Source organism: Cavia porcellus, unplaced genomic scaffold (assembly GCF_034190915.1).
Source record: "Cavia porcellus strain 051 isolate PalLab524CR breed Dunkin Hartley unplaced genomic scaffold, mCavPor4.1 scaffold_19, whole genome shotgun sequence".
Taxonomy (NCBI): domain Eukaryota; kingdom Metazoa; phylum Chordata; class Mammalia; order Rodentia; family Caviidae; genus Cavia; species Cavia porcellus.
This window is the reverse complement of record NW_026947502.1, coordinates 59,551,872-59,569,011: the sequence shown is the minus strand read 5'-3', so window position 1 is coordinate 59,569,011 and position 17,140 is coordinate 59,551,872. Positions and strand designations below refer to the sequence as shown.

Below are 17,140 nucleotides of genomic sequence, written 5' to 3'. Positions count from 1 at the left end.
TTTATAGGTTAACGCTGATAACCAAGACATTTTTTAATATATTGAGCTATTTTATACTTACCACTCCACCTACACACCGATCTCTGTTTCTTTTCATTATGTCTGTGAATTAACAGAAAGAACCTTTAGCAAGTAGCTGGATTTCTATAAAATTCTTAAATTCTAAATGAGAATTTTATTTTAAACTCACCCAAAAATTCATCATGTGAGTTTCGACAATGAAGAAACATTGGTAATTTTGTTTGTTCTGACAGTTCAAATTGTTTTTCAAAATATCTGCATTTGTTAAGAAATTTCCTCAGTAAACTTTTTATTTTAGCATGAGAAAGAAAGTTATTCAAAAGACATTTTTGGGCAGCACTGGGGATTGAACCCAGGGCCTGGTGCTTGCTAGCCACATGTTCTACAAATGAACAAAATCCCAGACATAAATGCTTTTTTTTTAATTAAAGGAATCTTATTGTTTAGAAATGTCGGCACCAAAACTGTGAATTCAGACACTAAAATACATTAGGCATAACAGAGGGTTTTAAATACACAACTTAAGGAAACGGCTACTCCATTTTCTAGGATGACTCTACACATCTTTCTTTGTGATACGTGGGGCTGAACCCAGGGGGGTCAAGTGCTCTACTACGGAACTATGCCACCAGCCCAGTTCCCCATCCTGTTCCGCCCTGTCCTATTCATCTGGAGACAAGAGTCTTACCAAGGTGTCCAGCCTGATCTCAAACTTGTGACCCTCAAGACTCAGCTTCCTGAGAAGCTGAGGTGACAAGCATGTGCTGCTCTGCCAGCTTGCAGTCTGTTTTTCATGTGCTATTTATTATAAAAGTTACTGCCACTTTACAAAAAGAACAAGGATCAACACTAAATCCAAGAAGTTGGTAAGTAAGTACAGTAAGTCTCCGGCTGATGGGCATCTGAGTCGTGAACTTTTACAGGTACATTCATGGATGCGAACGCACTGTGGCAACAGCTCCCATGTCAGCCACACACGGTCACAGCTGCGCTGCTGTGCACAACCTGTACAGTGCCATGGTGTACGGGGTCCTGTGCTCAGAGCCAGGTCATCAGAAGCAAGAGGAACAGCAGTGGAGATGTGGAGGGACTGCCAGGAAGCACAAAGCAGTAACCAGGAAAATGAAAATAACTAAGAGACTGGATGAGATGAAAGGCCAGCGGACACTGCTCACATCCCCCCACCCCGCTCCGGTCACCCCGTGTTCACTCATGCGTCCCTAGATGCCAGCTGCTGCACCATCCTTATCACCATCTTAAGGTAACTGTAAAAGGAAAGCTGGTTTCCATATCAGTGTGTGTGTGCGGCTTACATTTGCATCAAATGTGTGTGAAGACTCACTTTGTTGAACTTAACCAAGTGAACATTCTCTTGGGACTGAACTTGTTCCTAAGTCAGGGACTTACTGTAGTACAAAAACCAAAGTAAGCTATTTTTTCAGAGGACAAAAACAGCACAATAGCGGCATTCCTGAGTATGCTAGCACACTCTGCAACCTTTACCAAATGCCACATCCCCTATCTCGTGTTGCTCAGGAGGACCTATGTGCTAGGCGAGGACAAGAATTGGCTCACAGGGCCGCAGTGCTTCATCCAGGACCACACAGGCAGGCAGGCTTGGAACCAGGAGGTTAGTGCTCTAATCCCATGTCCTACCTAGACTTACTGTTCACAGCCACTTCCTCCTGCTCCCCAAGTAGTGGCTGATATCCAGAGGTGAGAACAGAGGCAGCATCCTGCTGGGCTTCTCCTTTTAACCCTGTGCTAATCCTTATTCCCATGACTGGCCACGTCTGTCTAACTGAAACCAGTGCAACAGGTGACCTGTGATTTTCTTAAGTGGGTTATTTCTTCTAAGTCTTTTAAATTGGGGAAACAATTTCTCTACCTAATTTTTTTTTTTTTTACTGTATTTTCCTATAATCCTATCTTTTGATATGAAGGACCGTTTCCCTGGAATACCCCTTCATGTGGCTGAAAGTGCTAAATTTTAAAATCAGAAATAGAAATATACTTGACACATTATTAGTAAAGAAATAGTCTTTCTGCTGGACATGGTGTCAGGAGGCTGAGGCAGGGGTACTGCCATGGGTTTAAGGCCAGCCTGAACTACATAGTAAGACCCTGTCCCAACAAAACAAAACAAAGAAAATAATCTCCCTAAAATTAGTACTTTGTATCTTAAGTACCCATTGAGTAAGATTGCTTGGTTTGGTTTTTTTGAGATAGGGTTTTACTATATATTTCAGACTAGCCTTGAAATCACTATGGAGCCCAGGCTGGCCTTGAACTGTTGGCAGTCCTCCTGCCTCAACTTCCCAAGTGCTGGGATTACAGGTGAGCACCACCATGCCGTGCTTGTCTGGGTGTTTAAATCACCTCTTTAGGGGCTGGCTCAGCGGCATAAGCACCTGCCTTGCAAGCAGGCAGTCGTGAGTTCAATCCCCGGTACCGATAAAAATGAAAAAGACAAAAAAAAAAAAATAATAATAATAATTAAATCACCTCTTTAGATTCTGCTTACCTAGAGTAACAGTATTGACATTTTCCAGCGCAAGCAATATTAATGGAAACTTGGAAGAATTTTAAGAGTAACTACTTTGCCACTGCTTTCCCTGGCTGCTGAAACAATGGTTGTGAGGGGCTGAAGATTTAGCTCAGTGGCGTAAGCGCCTGCCTGGCAAGCACGAGGTCGTGAGTTTGATCCCCAGCTCCAGTTAATAAATAAATAAATAACAGATGTGAGCAGCTGAGTATCTCTCATCAGTGGCCTACGGAGCATGCTGCTCCTGTCTACACCACGGACAGCGCCTCCACATGTGCCCACCACTCTGGACTGCTGAATCGAGCAAGTTTATAGAATCTTTGTCAATCTGCAAACCAGCATTCTATTGCAGGGTAAACAACAGTATAATTTGTAGAAAAAACAGAAACCCAAGCAATGCGCTCAAAGAATTTTATGTAATTTGAGACAGGAAAGACTTTGAGTCCAAGGTAGCTAGCTGGGTATCATTCGGAAGCCATGTAGTAGAAAACTCCAGATAAAAACTGAGAACATCATCACTATAACGGCTGTGTTTAACAAGAAATGACCTAAGTTACAGGGCAGAACTGACATCTACTAAAAGACATCACTGCCTATTGTCCTTATTTATGGATTTGTTTTTCAGTTCATAAATGAGTATCTTTCTTTACTTGAGTTGGATTTACTCACTTTGATTTCAGGTTGTATCACTGCTTCCTACAATTTAGGGGCAAAAAAGATCTAAGAAGAAAGGTTTGACTAGGCAAGATTCAGAGTAACAGCTGTTACTAAATAAGACTGAAGAGCCCGAAATCCCAGTGACTCACTCTGACCCACCTCGGCACAGGCAGTGATGCCACTGCAAACCAGATGACAAGCATGGCCTCAAGCTCTCACTTTGAGGGTTTCCTGATTTGTCTGACTTTTAAAGATTTACCTGGTGTTAACATTTTAAAGCCCCAAGAAAATGTCCAGAGCAAACTCCTCCAAACCAGGAGAACTGAGTCTAACTTGCAGCAGGAAAGAGTGTAACACAGAGCAAAGGAAGTGAAAATACAGGGAATGACTCCAAGGATAAACTTTCTATAACCAAGTGACAACTTCCATTGCTTCCATTGTTTGTTTCTTATTCTTTAAAACTGTTCAAAAACCCCAAACAAAAATTACAGCTGGTATTTTCCTTTAGAATGGTAATATTTCTACCAACAACAATGTAACACAGCTATAATTTATTGAGTACTTATTCTGTGTCAGGCAAGCCATGATGGGCTTCTCATACCTACTGTGCTAAAAACAGGTATCATTATCTTCATTGTAAGGATGAGGACACAATGAAGGGTTACATGGTCTTCAGTGGCAATTATAAATCACACCTGAGGATCTGCTGATTCCCAATGTCATACTTTTATTAACCCCAGGGATGTTCTATCACTGAACTACACCCCCAGATCTTTTTATTTTCTGACACAGGGTTCCAGTAAGTTGCCTGGTGATCCACTAGCCTGTGACCCTCCTGCCTCAGCCTCTCAAGTGCTGTGGCACGTAACACCCTTGACCTTGTTTTTCTTTGCAGCATAGTGAAGGAGGACTGAGTAATCATCCATTGAATCAACTGAAGTCAAGCTATCTATTACACATCAACACTTAGACAAGTGGCATTCTGTGAGTTATAGCAGAAACTATATCTTTAATGTGTGTGTGTGTGTGTGTGTGTGTGTGTGTGTATTCCCATCTTAATCTCACGATGGAAGTATCTTTAAAACAATAAAATGATCAATATTACCAGTGCTTTTATGTAACCCCCAAACTGAGTATAAAGAATTAGTGCACATTTTAGAATCAGTTTTAACATATTCTAGAAGAAAATTCCTATGGGCAAGAAATCTGCCTTGCTTGTCCTAACACAGTTGATGACCCATAATGTTCATTCTGCCCAAAAGCAGACATGGAAGTAGAAGAAAAACCTAAGAAACAGTCAAAAAAAAAAAGCTTCTATTTTAGTGTGAATATGTGAACTTTTAAGGTTAAGTGAGCTGATCACATGGTATTCAGGAGAGGCACAGAGCTGCAGTAACTCTGCTGGTAGCCACCAGAAAATCACAAGTGTCCCTGAAAAACACAAGTAACATACCACATTTGCTTAAAGAAAAGGCCTGAAGGAAGAGTATGACCACAGAACAATATTCTAACTCCACTTGGTAGAGGATCTTCACATTCCAGAAATTCAAGAGCTTCAAGTCTAGGTTATTTCCAGCTCCACCAATAAACCTGTTCCTTACCACAGTGGTTTTCAGTAAGGGAGCTCAGACCAAGATTTTATTTAGGGCAAAACAGTGGGGTGAGGGCTGGGGTACACTGCTGGCCATCAAGTCACTGGCCACATTAAAATCAAATGACAAAAATTATTAATAAAGCAAGATGTTATCTTAAGAGGGACTGACTCATCTCCTTTGTATATAAGAAACTTCTAACGTAGGGGGTAGGGAGTAGCTCAGGGTAGGGCACTTCCCTGGCATGCAGGAGTCTTAGGTTTGATCCCCTGCACCAAAAAGAGGGATTGGCAGGGGCAGGCAGGGAGACAGAAGAGAAGCTGAAGTGGAGACACAGATGGCTGCTGATTCTTATAGGCCCCTACGGACAGACAGCAGACCTTACTCATTTTTGTGAACTCTGAGTTCCCAGCAGTCATTGCCAAGTAGTAGTCTACAAATATCTGTTGTCTGAATGAATAACTAAATCAACCTCAGAAGTTCATTCTAATGTTTAAGTGCAATGGTACTTCAGTTCACGAATTCAATTCTTTCCGTGATTCTGGCTGCAAGCTGAAGTGGGTGGGAGCTAAATCAAATTTCCCTAGAAGGTCAGTATTAACCCTAACACGAATTTGATTCAGTTCTCGTACAATGTGGTTTGCACCCAGAATGTGAAAAGATTGAATCTTGCTAATTAAGTGTTTCTGAAGTTCAACAAAATGGCCATGTTCTAAATTAAGACTTTGACACAATTCTTATGTACAACCCACTGAGTCACACTAAAGCCCTTCCAAAGCTCCTATTAAAGGATCCTCACTGTTCCAAACTGACAACATCCACTGCCCCTCAAGAGGTAAGAGGCTTTCTCGGTTTACGGCTGGTCCTGCAATCCTCTTTTAACGTCTCCTACTCTTAAATCACATCCACAACTGAATTTAATTCACTCCATTAGAATGGTGTACATATGAATGCATTAGTTAAAAAAAAGAAAACCAAAAATCTTTATCAGGTAAAACTCATGCTTTATTTCTACCCTGAAAGTCAAATTAGGAGGGAGTAGCTCAGTGGCATAGCACTGACCTAGCAAGCAAAAGGTACTGGGTTCAATACTCAGTACCAAAAAAGTCATGCTCCAGAGGCTGAGGCTGGAGGATGATCACGATTAGTTGGAGGCCAGACCAGAGTATCCAAGGAGACTCCATCTCAAAAACAATCAAAATCAAATCTAATTCATTAATTGAGGGACTATGTGTTTCAGTCTCTTATGAATTATTTACAAATATGCATGGGATTTGTTTCATTTAACTTCAGATATACACAGGAAAAAAACAAAAAATATCCTTGTGCTTAGTTTAGCTACATGTTCAAATGATAAATTATTTTAAATATCACTTACTTAAGCTGAGTGTCTTTGGGACAAAACTGCAGCCGATCAAAATCTTTAAAAGATTTAAAAATAAGAGTAATTACTCCAGACTTGTGTAAGACACATGGTTCATCATTAAACAAAGCCACCCACTTAGGCGAGGCCCACACTCACCAAGCCCACATTCCCCTATGGCCACGACTTTGCCCTTGTTGTTTTCAGCAAGACTCAGCAGCTCCTTTAAGTAAAGATCAGGGTTATTCTTTTCAAATTCACCACATCTTGTAGGATGGCAACCAACTGTGCTGAAAAACATATCTAACAACAACCAAAAAATAACATCAAGGTTATTTTCAAAATACTTTTCATATTGACAATATATACAAGTTAGAGAATGTCAATTAATTTCAACAAATGGTTTTTAACAAATGCCATAAACTATTTCAGAATAACAAAATTGCATTATGTTATTCATATAAGAATTTAAGAAATATTAAGAAAGTAGAATAAGCATATGAAAATTGCCTTATTGTGTTTAAAATAGTTCTGTTCTTTCCAAATCTCGGTATTAATACCATCAAATACTACAAATGAATAGTGAAACGATTTCTTGAAATGTTACCTCTGATTATGTCTTCTATATTCATTGTTTGTGCCTATCTTGATGCATGTATTTAATATAACAAAATTATACAAATGGTATTTAGTACATTCTAATAATCTAATGCTGTATTTTAATTTAAAATATGAGAAGTGAACTTTGTAATGGTGAATAGCAGTGGTAACCTACAGAGGTAGAAGGGGGTTTCTGTTTTCTAACACCGTGAAAAAGCTCACGGAGGCCACACTTTCACAGCTCGCACCCAGGGCACACACATGAGAAGTCAGGCTGGTTCTGGAGGGCTGAAACTGTCTATGAGACAGCTGTGGAGACTTCAGCCCTCGCACAGGTGCCTACAGATAAAGAGGCAGCTTTTCCTTCTCCTTCCCTCTTCTACTTCTCCCCTCTACTCCCCTCTTTTCTTCCTCATACTGTGGACTGAACTCAGGCTTTCCTGCTAAGGTACGTCCCCAGTCTTTTGGTTATTTCTCATTTTTTACTCTGAGACAAGGTCTCATTAAGTTGAGCCCAGGCTGGGCTCAAACCTGGGATCCTCCTGCCTGCCTCTGTGTCCGAGTGTTGGGATTACAGTTGTGCATTCCGCACCCAGCTCAGAGACAGCCTTTCAGAGCTCTAAGGTCTCACGGCACACAGTGAGAACTAGAGGAGGGCTCATGATGGCGATGGATGGAAAGGCTTCACAAATCATGGCTGTTTGGGAGCAAACAGCATGGGAGGAAATACTCTTATGTATCCCCAAACTCCTAGGAAAATGATTATTTTTATGTTTTTAATCACTCAGGGGAAAAAAAGTATCACTATATCTTGCAGAGAAGTGTGTATTTTTGAAAGACCCCTGATCTTGGCATACTGGCTCCTGCCTGTAACCCCAGATACAGGAGGCTGAAGCAGGAAGATCACAAGTATGAGGCCAGCTGGGGCACTTGAGCAAAACTCTGTCTCAAAAAAAAAAAAAAAAAAAAAACCACTAAAATGGGATGGGATGTAGCTCACACTTACTGAGTTCAGCCCTAGTATGGCAGGGGACAGGTGTCAGGCTGCTTGAGTGGTTTACGGTGTCAGACTCAAGTTTCACTTCTTCAGTACATCTAAATTTTGACAAATGACAGGGAACGTCTGACCCCTTAATGTCCAGTGCATCAGGCACATAAACTCGAGATGAGTGAGTCCCCAGTAAAGGAGGTATTTTGTGGGCCACAACTCAATCAGTGCATCGCAAGCCACTCCAGATTGTGAAGGAAATGTGAACCCACAGACCTGAAATGAGCAAATGAGGGAGTGTGCATGCTGTAATTACTTGCACTGTTGGGCCTTCAGGGGCTGCTCCACAACATCAGTATTTAATAAACAGACCCTCATAGCTCTAGCGTAAAAAGAAGAAATAAAAACGATTCCAGTTTTAAAGATCTGATGCCACACAAGTTGCACATAAGGAACACCTGTGGGTCACTCACACACTTACATTACTTTATTCTCATCAACAAACTAACGTAGTCTCTGCTGACCACTGGTGGTTTATCAAGCGTCTGACACTCCAGACACTGTGAATTGTGCCACCTTATGTAGGTCCCACTGAAAGCTGTCCATCTTCCCTACTGAGCCTACAATCATCCTGTTTGGAGGGTACCTCTTGTTTGCGCCAGCTGCAGTGCCTCTTTACTGTCTTGCAGATCTCCGCCTGTAATCATGAACTGAAATGGAAAGAAAGAAAATAAGCTAATGGCAGCACTACCGAGTTCCAGACTTTCACTTTCAGTGCACAGTACTTCTCCTTCTGAATACCATGTAGCTACCCTTCCTTTATAATTCAGTTCAGAAAATCATCCCTACATAGCATGGCCCCTGGCTGCTCTACACACCCACCAACACGTCCCACAGTAGAGGCTGTCCACATGTTTACAGCTGGGGTGGTAGCACATGCCTGCAATCCTGGCATTCTGGGAGACTGAGGCGTAGCAAGTCCTGTCTCAAAAGTATCTTTAAAAGGCATCTCAGTGAGAAGGTCCTGGGTTCCACCCTCGATACCACAAAGAAAACAAATGTAGTCATGTACCTGCCTTTGCTATTAGTGCCTTGAGGACACAGCTCATGTGTTATGCAAAGATCAAACAACTAACGACCACAAATTTAGAATTCAGTTATTCTAAATCAATAATTATCTACACCATTGTTCAATAATGATGAATAATTCAACAGGTGTCCACATACGGTCTAAGAATTCCCAGGGAGTAAATGAGGTCAAAACTATTTTCCTAATAATAAGACACTGTTTGTTTTTTCTATTCTTGATCTATCACAGTACACAATGAGGTTAGAAAGGGGCCACATAACATGTGACATCACAACAGACCAACACAGAAACAGATGTGCAAACCCAGCAGTCTCCTTGTTAACTCAGTCATAAGAAATCTGAGAGTGCAAGTGAAGGTGCCTGCTGTAATTCCAGCTCTTGGGAGGCTGAGGCAGGAGAATTGCAACAAACTCGAGGCCAACCTTGGCTCTATAGTGAGTTCAAAGCCAGCCTGGACTGCACAGCAAGATCTTGTCTCAAAACTCTAATGAAAACAAAAAATCTGAAAGAATACAACATAATCCCATTTATTGCTAAGGTCTGATAAACTACTTATTTTTCATAAAAATATACTGTTTATATTACATGGTAATTTCTGTTATATGTATAGTAAAATAAGTACAATTTTTAGAAGTGACTTCCGGGAGAATATGGGAGATAGATAGCAGCAGGTATGGAGGCTCTCTGAGATACCCCACTTAGAATCCAGGAATGGGGCGGTGTGAGGAGTCCTAACCAAGAGGAGATATACCCTGCTGACCCAGGAACGAACTAAGCTAAAAGAAACCAACTAGAAATCCAATCCTGGTGCTATAACAGGAATAGATAAAATCTCAGCGCGGAAGCTGGATCCCGAGCCATTGGAAGCCACAATTTGAATTTCCTGCTGCCGCTGCTGCATCCAAATCAGCACAGAAGGGAGAGAGATGCGCTAAAACTCTGAGAGTGGGAACTGGCAAACAGAGTTGAGAAGAGGACTGGCAGGGAGCCCTGCATTGACCTGTGGTGAGTGAGCGGATCGGGGACCCTTCCATAGAGTAGGAGGCTTCAGCAAATGACACACTGGGACCAGGCAGACTTGCTGGAACAGGACGCTGCAGTAACTTTGGTCGCATATTCCCCTCTCAAGCGGGATTAGTGGGGAGTGCCAGGCCTGGGTGTCGCCGCTGACCTAAGACTCAGTAGGCTAGCCCAAACCAGGTCCCAGCACCTGGATGCACCCTAGGAGTGAAGCCTTCGGTAGGTTGACCTGGAGGGGCGGGCCCAGCAGAGGCTGCCCAGGTCTGTGTCCCCCTAGTACACTGCAGTGGGTGAGAACACCTAGCCAGTGCAATTCAAACAAACTGTAACCGAAAAAGAGAAAAAAAACTGGGCCTCCTATATTCACTTGTATGGAAGGAACAAAAAATATGGGAAGAGGAAGCAATGAGAAAGGGTCCTCAGTTCCCAATCCTGAGAACACTGATCCAGGAAAGATGAATACAAAGGAGAATGAGGAAAGAAAACATGCAATATCAGACACGGCACCAATAGACATAAAGCGATATCTCCGGAGCATCATAGATGAGTTCAAAAGAGAAGTATTTAACGAAATAAAGGAAGATATAAGCAGAACAGTTAGAGAAATGCTAAGCACTGCCCAAGAAAAAACAGATGAAGGAATGGAAGAACAGAAAAAAAGGGGAGAATTGTTTGATGGAGAAAATAGAGAAAACATAGAATACGTGAAGCAGGTTCAAAGAGATTACCAGGAAACTAAAAACTCTATCGAAAGCTGGCATAACAGCTTGAAAGAAACTAAGGATAGATTATCTGAACTGGAGGGCAGATTTGTAATGTGGGAGCATGAAATGAAAAGTCTTAAAAATAACAAAAAAACGAACAGCAACAATACAAAGGCTAGAAGATGATAAGAGGATCTATAACTTAAGAATTAAGAATATAAAAGAAGAAGTAGGGACACAAACAACAAATGGACTACAAAAGTTATTCACAGAAATAATCCAGGAGAATTTCCCTAATTTAGCAAAAGGTAAAGATACTCAGATGTATGAGGCATACAGGACCCCAGCCACCTACAACCCAAACAAAGCTACACACAGGCACATAATAATCAAAATTCCAGAAATCCAATATAAGAACAGAATATTAAAAGCCATTAGAGACAAGAAACTGATCACTTACAAGGGAACACCCATCAGAATTACAGCAGACTTCTCGGCACAAACCATCAAATCATGAAGAGTGTGGGGGGAAATAATTCAAACTTTGAAAAATAACAACCTCCATCCAAGATTGATATATCCTGCACAACTGTCCCTAGAAATTGATGGAAAAACAAGGTGGTTCCAAGATAAAGAGGAACTAGGGGAATTTGCAACCACCAATTCAACTCTACAGAGAATACTGCAGGATATTCTAAAAAAGGAAAATACCAAGATTCCAGAAACAGTGGCAGAGAGGCCATAATGAATGAAGCAGAAAGCAAAATGAAGAAGACAACAACTGACAACAAACAACAGAAAAAGATCTCAACAGAAATGAGGCAGAGAAGATTGGATGGTAGAAACAGCTATTTTGGAGAAAACAAGACATTATAATAGCTAGTCCTGATTTCGTATCATCTTGTTTTGAAGTCCCATCAAGCTTTTATTCTTGGCTGGTCCAATGGCAGTGGGTTATCAGAACTTATTAACATTAGTGTCACTAAAGTTGGTATACCACCCCCCCACACACTGCTAAATTTGACTAGCTTTTAAAAAAATAAAAATAAAAAATAAAGCTTTTATTCTTCTGTCTCCATCGTTCTTAACAGGTTGTATCTTATTGGATTTTATTATATGTGACAATATAAGCAAAAACTTTCATAGACAAGGAGATTATACAGAAACCATTGTTCATTTTCTGATAGTTGGTTCTAAATACCCTATAATACTGTCATTCTCTTGAATGGTTTTACATTGTCTTGATATGTTTGGTGCTACAGTATACAAAGTTATACTCAAAGATTTCAAGGAAAGAAACACTACGGTAACTACTTTTATGTCAGGGTATCTTGTGGTGAAACACTATTTTGCTTAAATATTTATGCTTTGACCTGCGCTGTTTTGTTGTTATGCCTTTTTTTATCTCAATCTCCTTTGTTTAGTTATTTACTTTTTTATCTTTTTAATTAAGGGAAAAATAAATAAAAAAATAGCAGGATACATTATAGTAACCGACTTTGATTTCCTATTAACTTGATTTGAAACCCTGTATCGCCCTCACCATCTTGTTTTAACTAATTTTCCCCTATTCTGCTTTGCTTGATAGTACCAAGTTCGAAAGTATAGGCAACAACTGTAAAGACAATAAGATTCATGATGACACCCATTCTGGTTGACTATTATCTTCTTTTAAAGTCCTGTAATGTCTCGAATGTTTTGGTTTTATTCTTTACTGTTTTGCTCAATTCTATTATAACTGATGATATAGTTATAATTCTTTTTAAGATAGCAAGAGGCAGTATGGTAACCATTATTGATCACCTTGTATTTTGTTTTTGCATTATCTATTATATCCATCCTTTTGATTTGACTGACTCTGTTCTGTTATGTCAATTTGGTTTTACTCTCTTCAAAAAAAAGTAGTAAAAACTGTGGGAGTAATAAAACCCAAAATGTGTAATTGTCATTGTACAAAAGACAGGAAAAGAAAGTGCTCTAAAGAATATAACTGCATATATATTTAAGTGTATAAGATAATCATATTACTGACTTTTTTTGGATCATTGAACAAAATTGTTTGCAGTCTCACTGTTTGAAAGTCCACTTTATATGCTTTAATTTTGTAACTTGAACAACTATTTCTAAGATAACAATATGTAACCTATTAACTAGTGATTTCCTACTGTTTATTCTTTCTGAAATTCTGTATAACTTGTCCCCTTTTTGTTTTTTTTTCTTTTTGTCCTTAAAATTTTTTAAAAAAATAATAATAATTACAATTTTTAGTTCTAAATCCTAGTATTGTACAGGTGTGATCAAAGTATAATAAATACATAAATTTAAAATAATTTATTACAGTAAAAACTGTAATAAACTATTAATCCTCCTTAAAATACTCCCCTTCACTCCAAACACACTTCTGCCATCATTTGTACCACCCTTGCAAACAGTTCTGGAAATCCTCTTTCCTGAGGGTCTAGGTTTAATAAAAACATAAAGAATGCTCCTACAGACTGCCATCCAATAGAAAGGTAGATTTGTGGAAATATCAGTGTGTCTGTCCTCAGGCACCTCATTCACTGGATCTGGCACCATGTGACATCTGGCTCTTCCTCGAAGCCAAAATGACCACGAAAGGTAAACGTTTTAAACGCATTTAGAATGTTCTGGCAGCCATGACAGCTTAACTAAAGACACTCCTAAAGGATTTCCAGGACAACTTCAGAAAGTGACAAAAATGATGGGCGACATGTATTTGAAGGGAGGGAGAGTATGTTTGAGGGGGTCCTGACAGTGGTCTTTTACTGTAATTGAGACATGAAGTTTGAAAAATGTAATGAATGTTTAAAGTTTTTAAAAATATTATAGTTAAAAGACATGCAAAAACTTGTGGAAGTCTTCAGTAATACTACCGAATGGCAAGGGGTTGGAAGACTGCAAAGCTTGAGAACTGCTGAGTTAATAATGAAATGACCAGTTCTCTGTAGGGAATTTATGGCTTTTGGGAAATAAGCAAATCTCTACAAGAGATGGCCATTCATCTCCCTGACGGGAGGAATGCCATCTCTGCTGTCTGCCAACAGGAAGACAGCACTAGAGAAGCACGTGTTGTCGGTGACTATGCAGGAAGTGCCATTCAAGGTACACACTATTTCTAAAGAAATGATTTAAATACACTGGCGTATATTTTTAAAGCACACTTCAAGAGTGTCACTGAGCTAAGATGAAGGTTCCATTCTAGGGATGCACCTAGAGAATACATACAAAATAAAACGCAGAGCTGCAAAGGAGAATCAGACATCTTCAGACAGCAGCTTAACCCTCTAACATGACTAGACACTGAGTCGCTTACCCACTCAGGCGCTTACCCACTACTCAGTCCTCAGATGCATGCAGAACATAGGATACACTTATAAAAATGCAGGAAAACTTTCTTGTTTATTAATATTATTTAACCTCAAAAATCAAATCAGTTGCTCATGTCTAGTACTTCAATTGTGTAAAAGCTTTCCATCAAGTCAGTTTCTCAACTTTACCTATACTTGCAAACCCACGTGCAGCGTGCAATGCTGATGACACATCATGCCATGCCATGCCACGCCACGCCATACCACCAGCAGCACCCACCACACTCAAACTGAAGGCTGGTGATGCCTGTATGAAACCATAGGCCCTGTACTCAAAAACATTCCACTAAATCCCCACTGTGACTGCGCAGCTACGCACCACCGTCATCCCGCTCTACAGTGAGAACACCAGTACCTAGAGAGAAAATGTCCAAGTTGCAAAGCTGGAAGGGCCCTCAGATTCCTAATACCATAAAAGAGCTGGTACCACTACAATATCCCAGCAAGGCACTAAATTAACTTCCAATTTTGGACCACGCCCAATTAAAACTGACATCAGCTTTGTCATCCTTAAACTGGTTGTGTGTATTTGTCTTTGTATACTTAGAGAGGTTAGTATTAAATTGTTTGAGACTCCCACAAAACTTTAGAAGCTTGGTATTTTACCGCTGACAGAAAAGCAAGTTTTAAACTGACTTACCAAGTGACTTTATAATGAGAAATCTGTAACTTTTATCCTTTAATTATTTGTGAATAACAACATACAATTTGAGAGTTGGAACCTTGAGAACTCAGTGAGCCTTGTCATTTTTTGGAAATGAAGCTGCTCAACTTAGAACCAATAGCTACTACATAACCAGATGCCATGCTGTGGAATTTAATCTTACTCCCTGAGTCTAGCTTGCTACTTTAAAAACCGATGTAAAGAAATATCTATTCAAAGAATTTGGTGCTGAGCTACCTAATATTCCCTTGCTTATTAGAACTCTCTAAAACTTAGCAGAATTTTAGTCCTATAAAAATTAAAATATCTTCTCAGTTGTCTGAACTGGAATATTCTAAGCTGAATTTGTGACAGATTCATGTCTTTTTGACAACTGCCTGTTCCAACAAATGCTAAATTATATTATAAATTTGTTATACATTGGTTAAGAAACTCAGTACTTCATATAGGCTTAAGCATATTTTTCAAAGAGATTTTGCCACTGACATATTTCCAGTCACATGGAAGAATTACACAGAAGGCCTTAAACTTCCCTTAAGTAGCTGTGAACAGAATATACTGATACTCCACTTCTATTAATTAATTCTACTATATGTTAATAGCGCATATTTGCCAGGTAGATGGTAGTGCTCATTCCCTTGCCCTCTTCTTCTTGGGGTACTAGGGATCGAACTCATGACCTCATGCTTGTCAGGCAGGTGCTTATGCCACTGAACTAAATCCCCGGCCCTGCTCATTTCCTTTTTATCTACAGAATTTTCATTAAAATTTATTGTAGAAACAAAAAGCTAAAGAATAACAAAAAAACAGATGTTACCTTTTTAACACCAATCTGGACGGCTCTCTCTATTACATCCTGCAAGTCATCTGTACAAGACAGTAAAAATTCACTTATCCATGTTATCTCTTCTGGAAGTAATCACATGCACCAAAGGTACAACTATACTCTTTTATCATATAAGGCGAGAGCTAGCAAAATTCTCATTGAAAAAAGAAACAAAATTAAGGCAAACTAAATGAATAATTATATTGTATTTTTATTCTGTTGACCAAAAAGGGAGAGAGTAACAAAACTCAGGAGGTTCAAACTAAAGATGAGTTCACTAATTGCAATTTGAGTCACATGCCCATTTGCTGGCATTGTTTTTAGAAAGTAAATAATTTTTTTTTTTTTTTTTTTGTACCAGGGATCAAACTCATGACCTCGCACTTGCCAAACAGGTGCTTATGCCACTGAGCTAAATCCCCGGTCCAGTAAATAATTATTAAGATCATTTTTACTAGGGCTTTTCTAGGTTTATTTGCGATAGGTTCCAAACATCACATCTCTGTGTAAAAGTCAGTTCAGACCGGGGATGCAGCTCTGTGGTAGAGTGGCTATCTCATGTGCAGGAGGCCCAGGGCTCCATCCCCAGCACCAAGAAAGAAAAACATTCAGTCAGTGCTCCATTTCTCTAACTACTATTCCCACTAAGGACAGATGTCTTCTGTTTCACCTGTCAGGTTGTTTGTTTTCTGGGTTTTTTGTTATTCATTTCATTCATTGTTAAGTGACAATAAACTTTTCTGGGAAAATCAGTATTAATGATTAAATTCTAAGGGACCACAAATAAATAGACAGTAAAATTATAGTATCACAAAAATCCAATTATTAATTTCATATTTAAGTGACAGTAAATGTGATTATAATTAAATTACTATTATGCCTAAATTAGCACAAAATTTATTTTAGAGCACAAATATTAACCTTAACTTGTTACCCAAGACAGCAACTGGTTTTGCTAGATATTATAAATGATAGTAATGCTGTTATTGATAATAGTTCATTTCATAAACACACATGCATACATGTCGCATCACAAAACATGAAATCTGTTACAGTACAAAGGCCAGAAAGTAGAATTTACTCAATAGCCCAACTGTGCTATAAGCATTACATAAAAATATCATCCAAAATTTATCATCAAATAAATGAAGCAGAAAAGGTAAGTGCTAAGGTAAGGCTTGAGAAAACTAACATTTACTTTCTTTCAAGGGACAGCTAACGTTTCCTGTACTTAGAAAAGCTTTCACCTAAGTGAACAAAATTAGTTACCAACATAGCTTGTTAAAATGTATAGTTTTACTTCATCCATAATGGTAAATCCAAATTTTCCTGTTTGCGTTTATATGGTGAGTATAATCAATTTTCTGAGGCAATATTCACAGACTAGTATATTGCAGAAACTATGTTTTTAAAAACTTGCTGTTGCTGCCACACCTTAATTACCTCTCGGTTGAAAAAAAAAAAGCCTTACATTACACATAGGCTCATATTTTTTTAAAAATTTATTAAGTGTACTGGTACACTTTAGATATACATAATGGATCACATTCATCATAGGGAACTTGTACCTGTACATGGTGTGTCTTAGTTCCTCTTTTTTTAGCTCGTATGTTAAAAACCCTCCTTTTGCTTTTGGCTAAGCCTCCCCTCACTTTGCAGCATTATTATCTAGTCCTACATA

At 39.2% G+C, this 17,140-nt stretch overlaps 1 protein-coding gene across 22 annotated transcripts in view; it reads right to left on the bottom strand.

The window, feature by feature from the left end:
- Tatdn1 (TatD DNase domain containing 1) overlaps positions 1 to 17,140 on the bottom strand; it is a 55,247-nt gene that overhangs the window by 10,726 nt on the left and 27,381 nt on the right. For 8 of the 22 annotated variants that reach the window (XR_010041233.1, XR_002790530.2, XR_002790531.2 and 5 more), the window contains exons 3-8: positions 15,451 to 15,500; positions 8,413 to 8,476; positions 6,338 to 6,481; positions 6,194 to 6,236; positions 191 to 276; positions 62 to 102 (exon numbers count right to left, since the gene is read on the bottom strand). Coding sequence is in view for 13 of the 22 variants with exons in the window: in XM_003467380.5 (XP_003467428.2) it covers positions 62 to 102; positions 191 to 276; positions 6,194 to 6,236; positions 6,338 to 6,481; positions 8,413 to 8,476; positions 15,451 to 15,500 (428 nt within the window). In the remaining 9 variants the exon portion in view is untranslated. Of the gene's footprint in view, positions 1 to 61; positions 103 to 190; positions 277 to 2,963; positions 4,655 to 6,193; positions 6,237 to 6,337; positions 6,482 to 8,412; positions 8,477 to 15,450; positions 15,501 to 17,140 lie in introns of those variants that run through there. The other 14 variants (XR_010041234.1, XR_002790532.2, XR_010041236.1 and 11 more) reach the window with 5 other exon arrangements.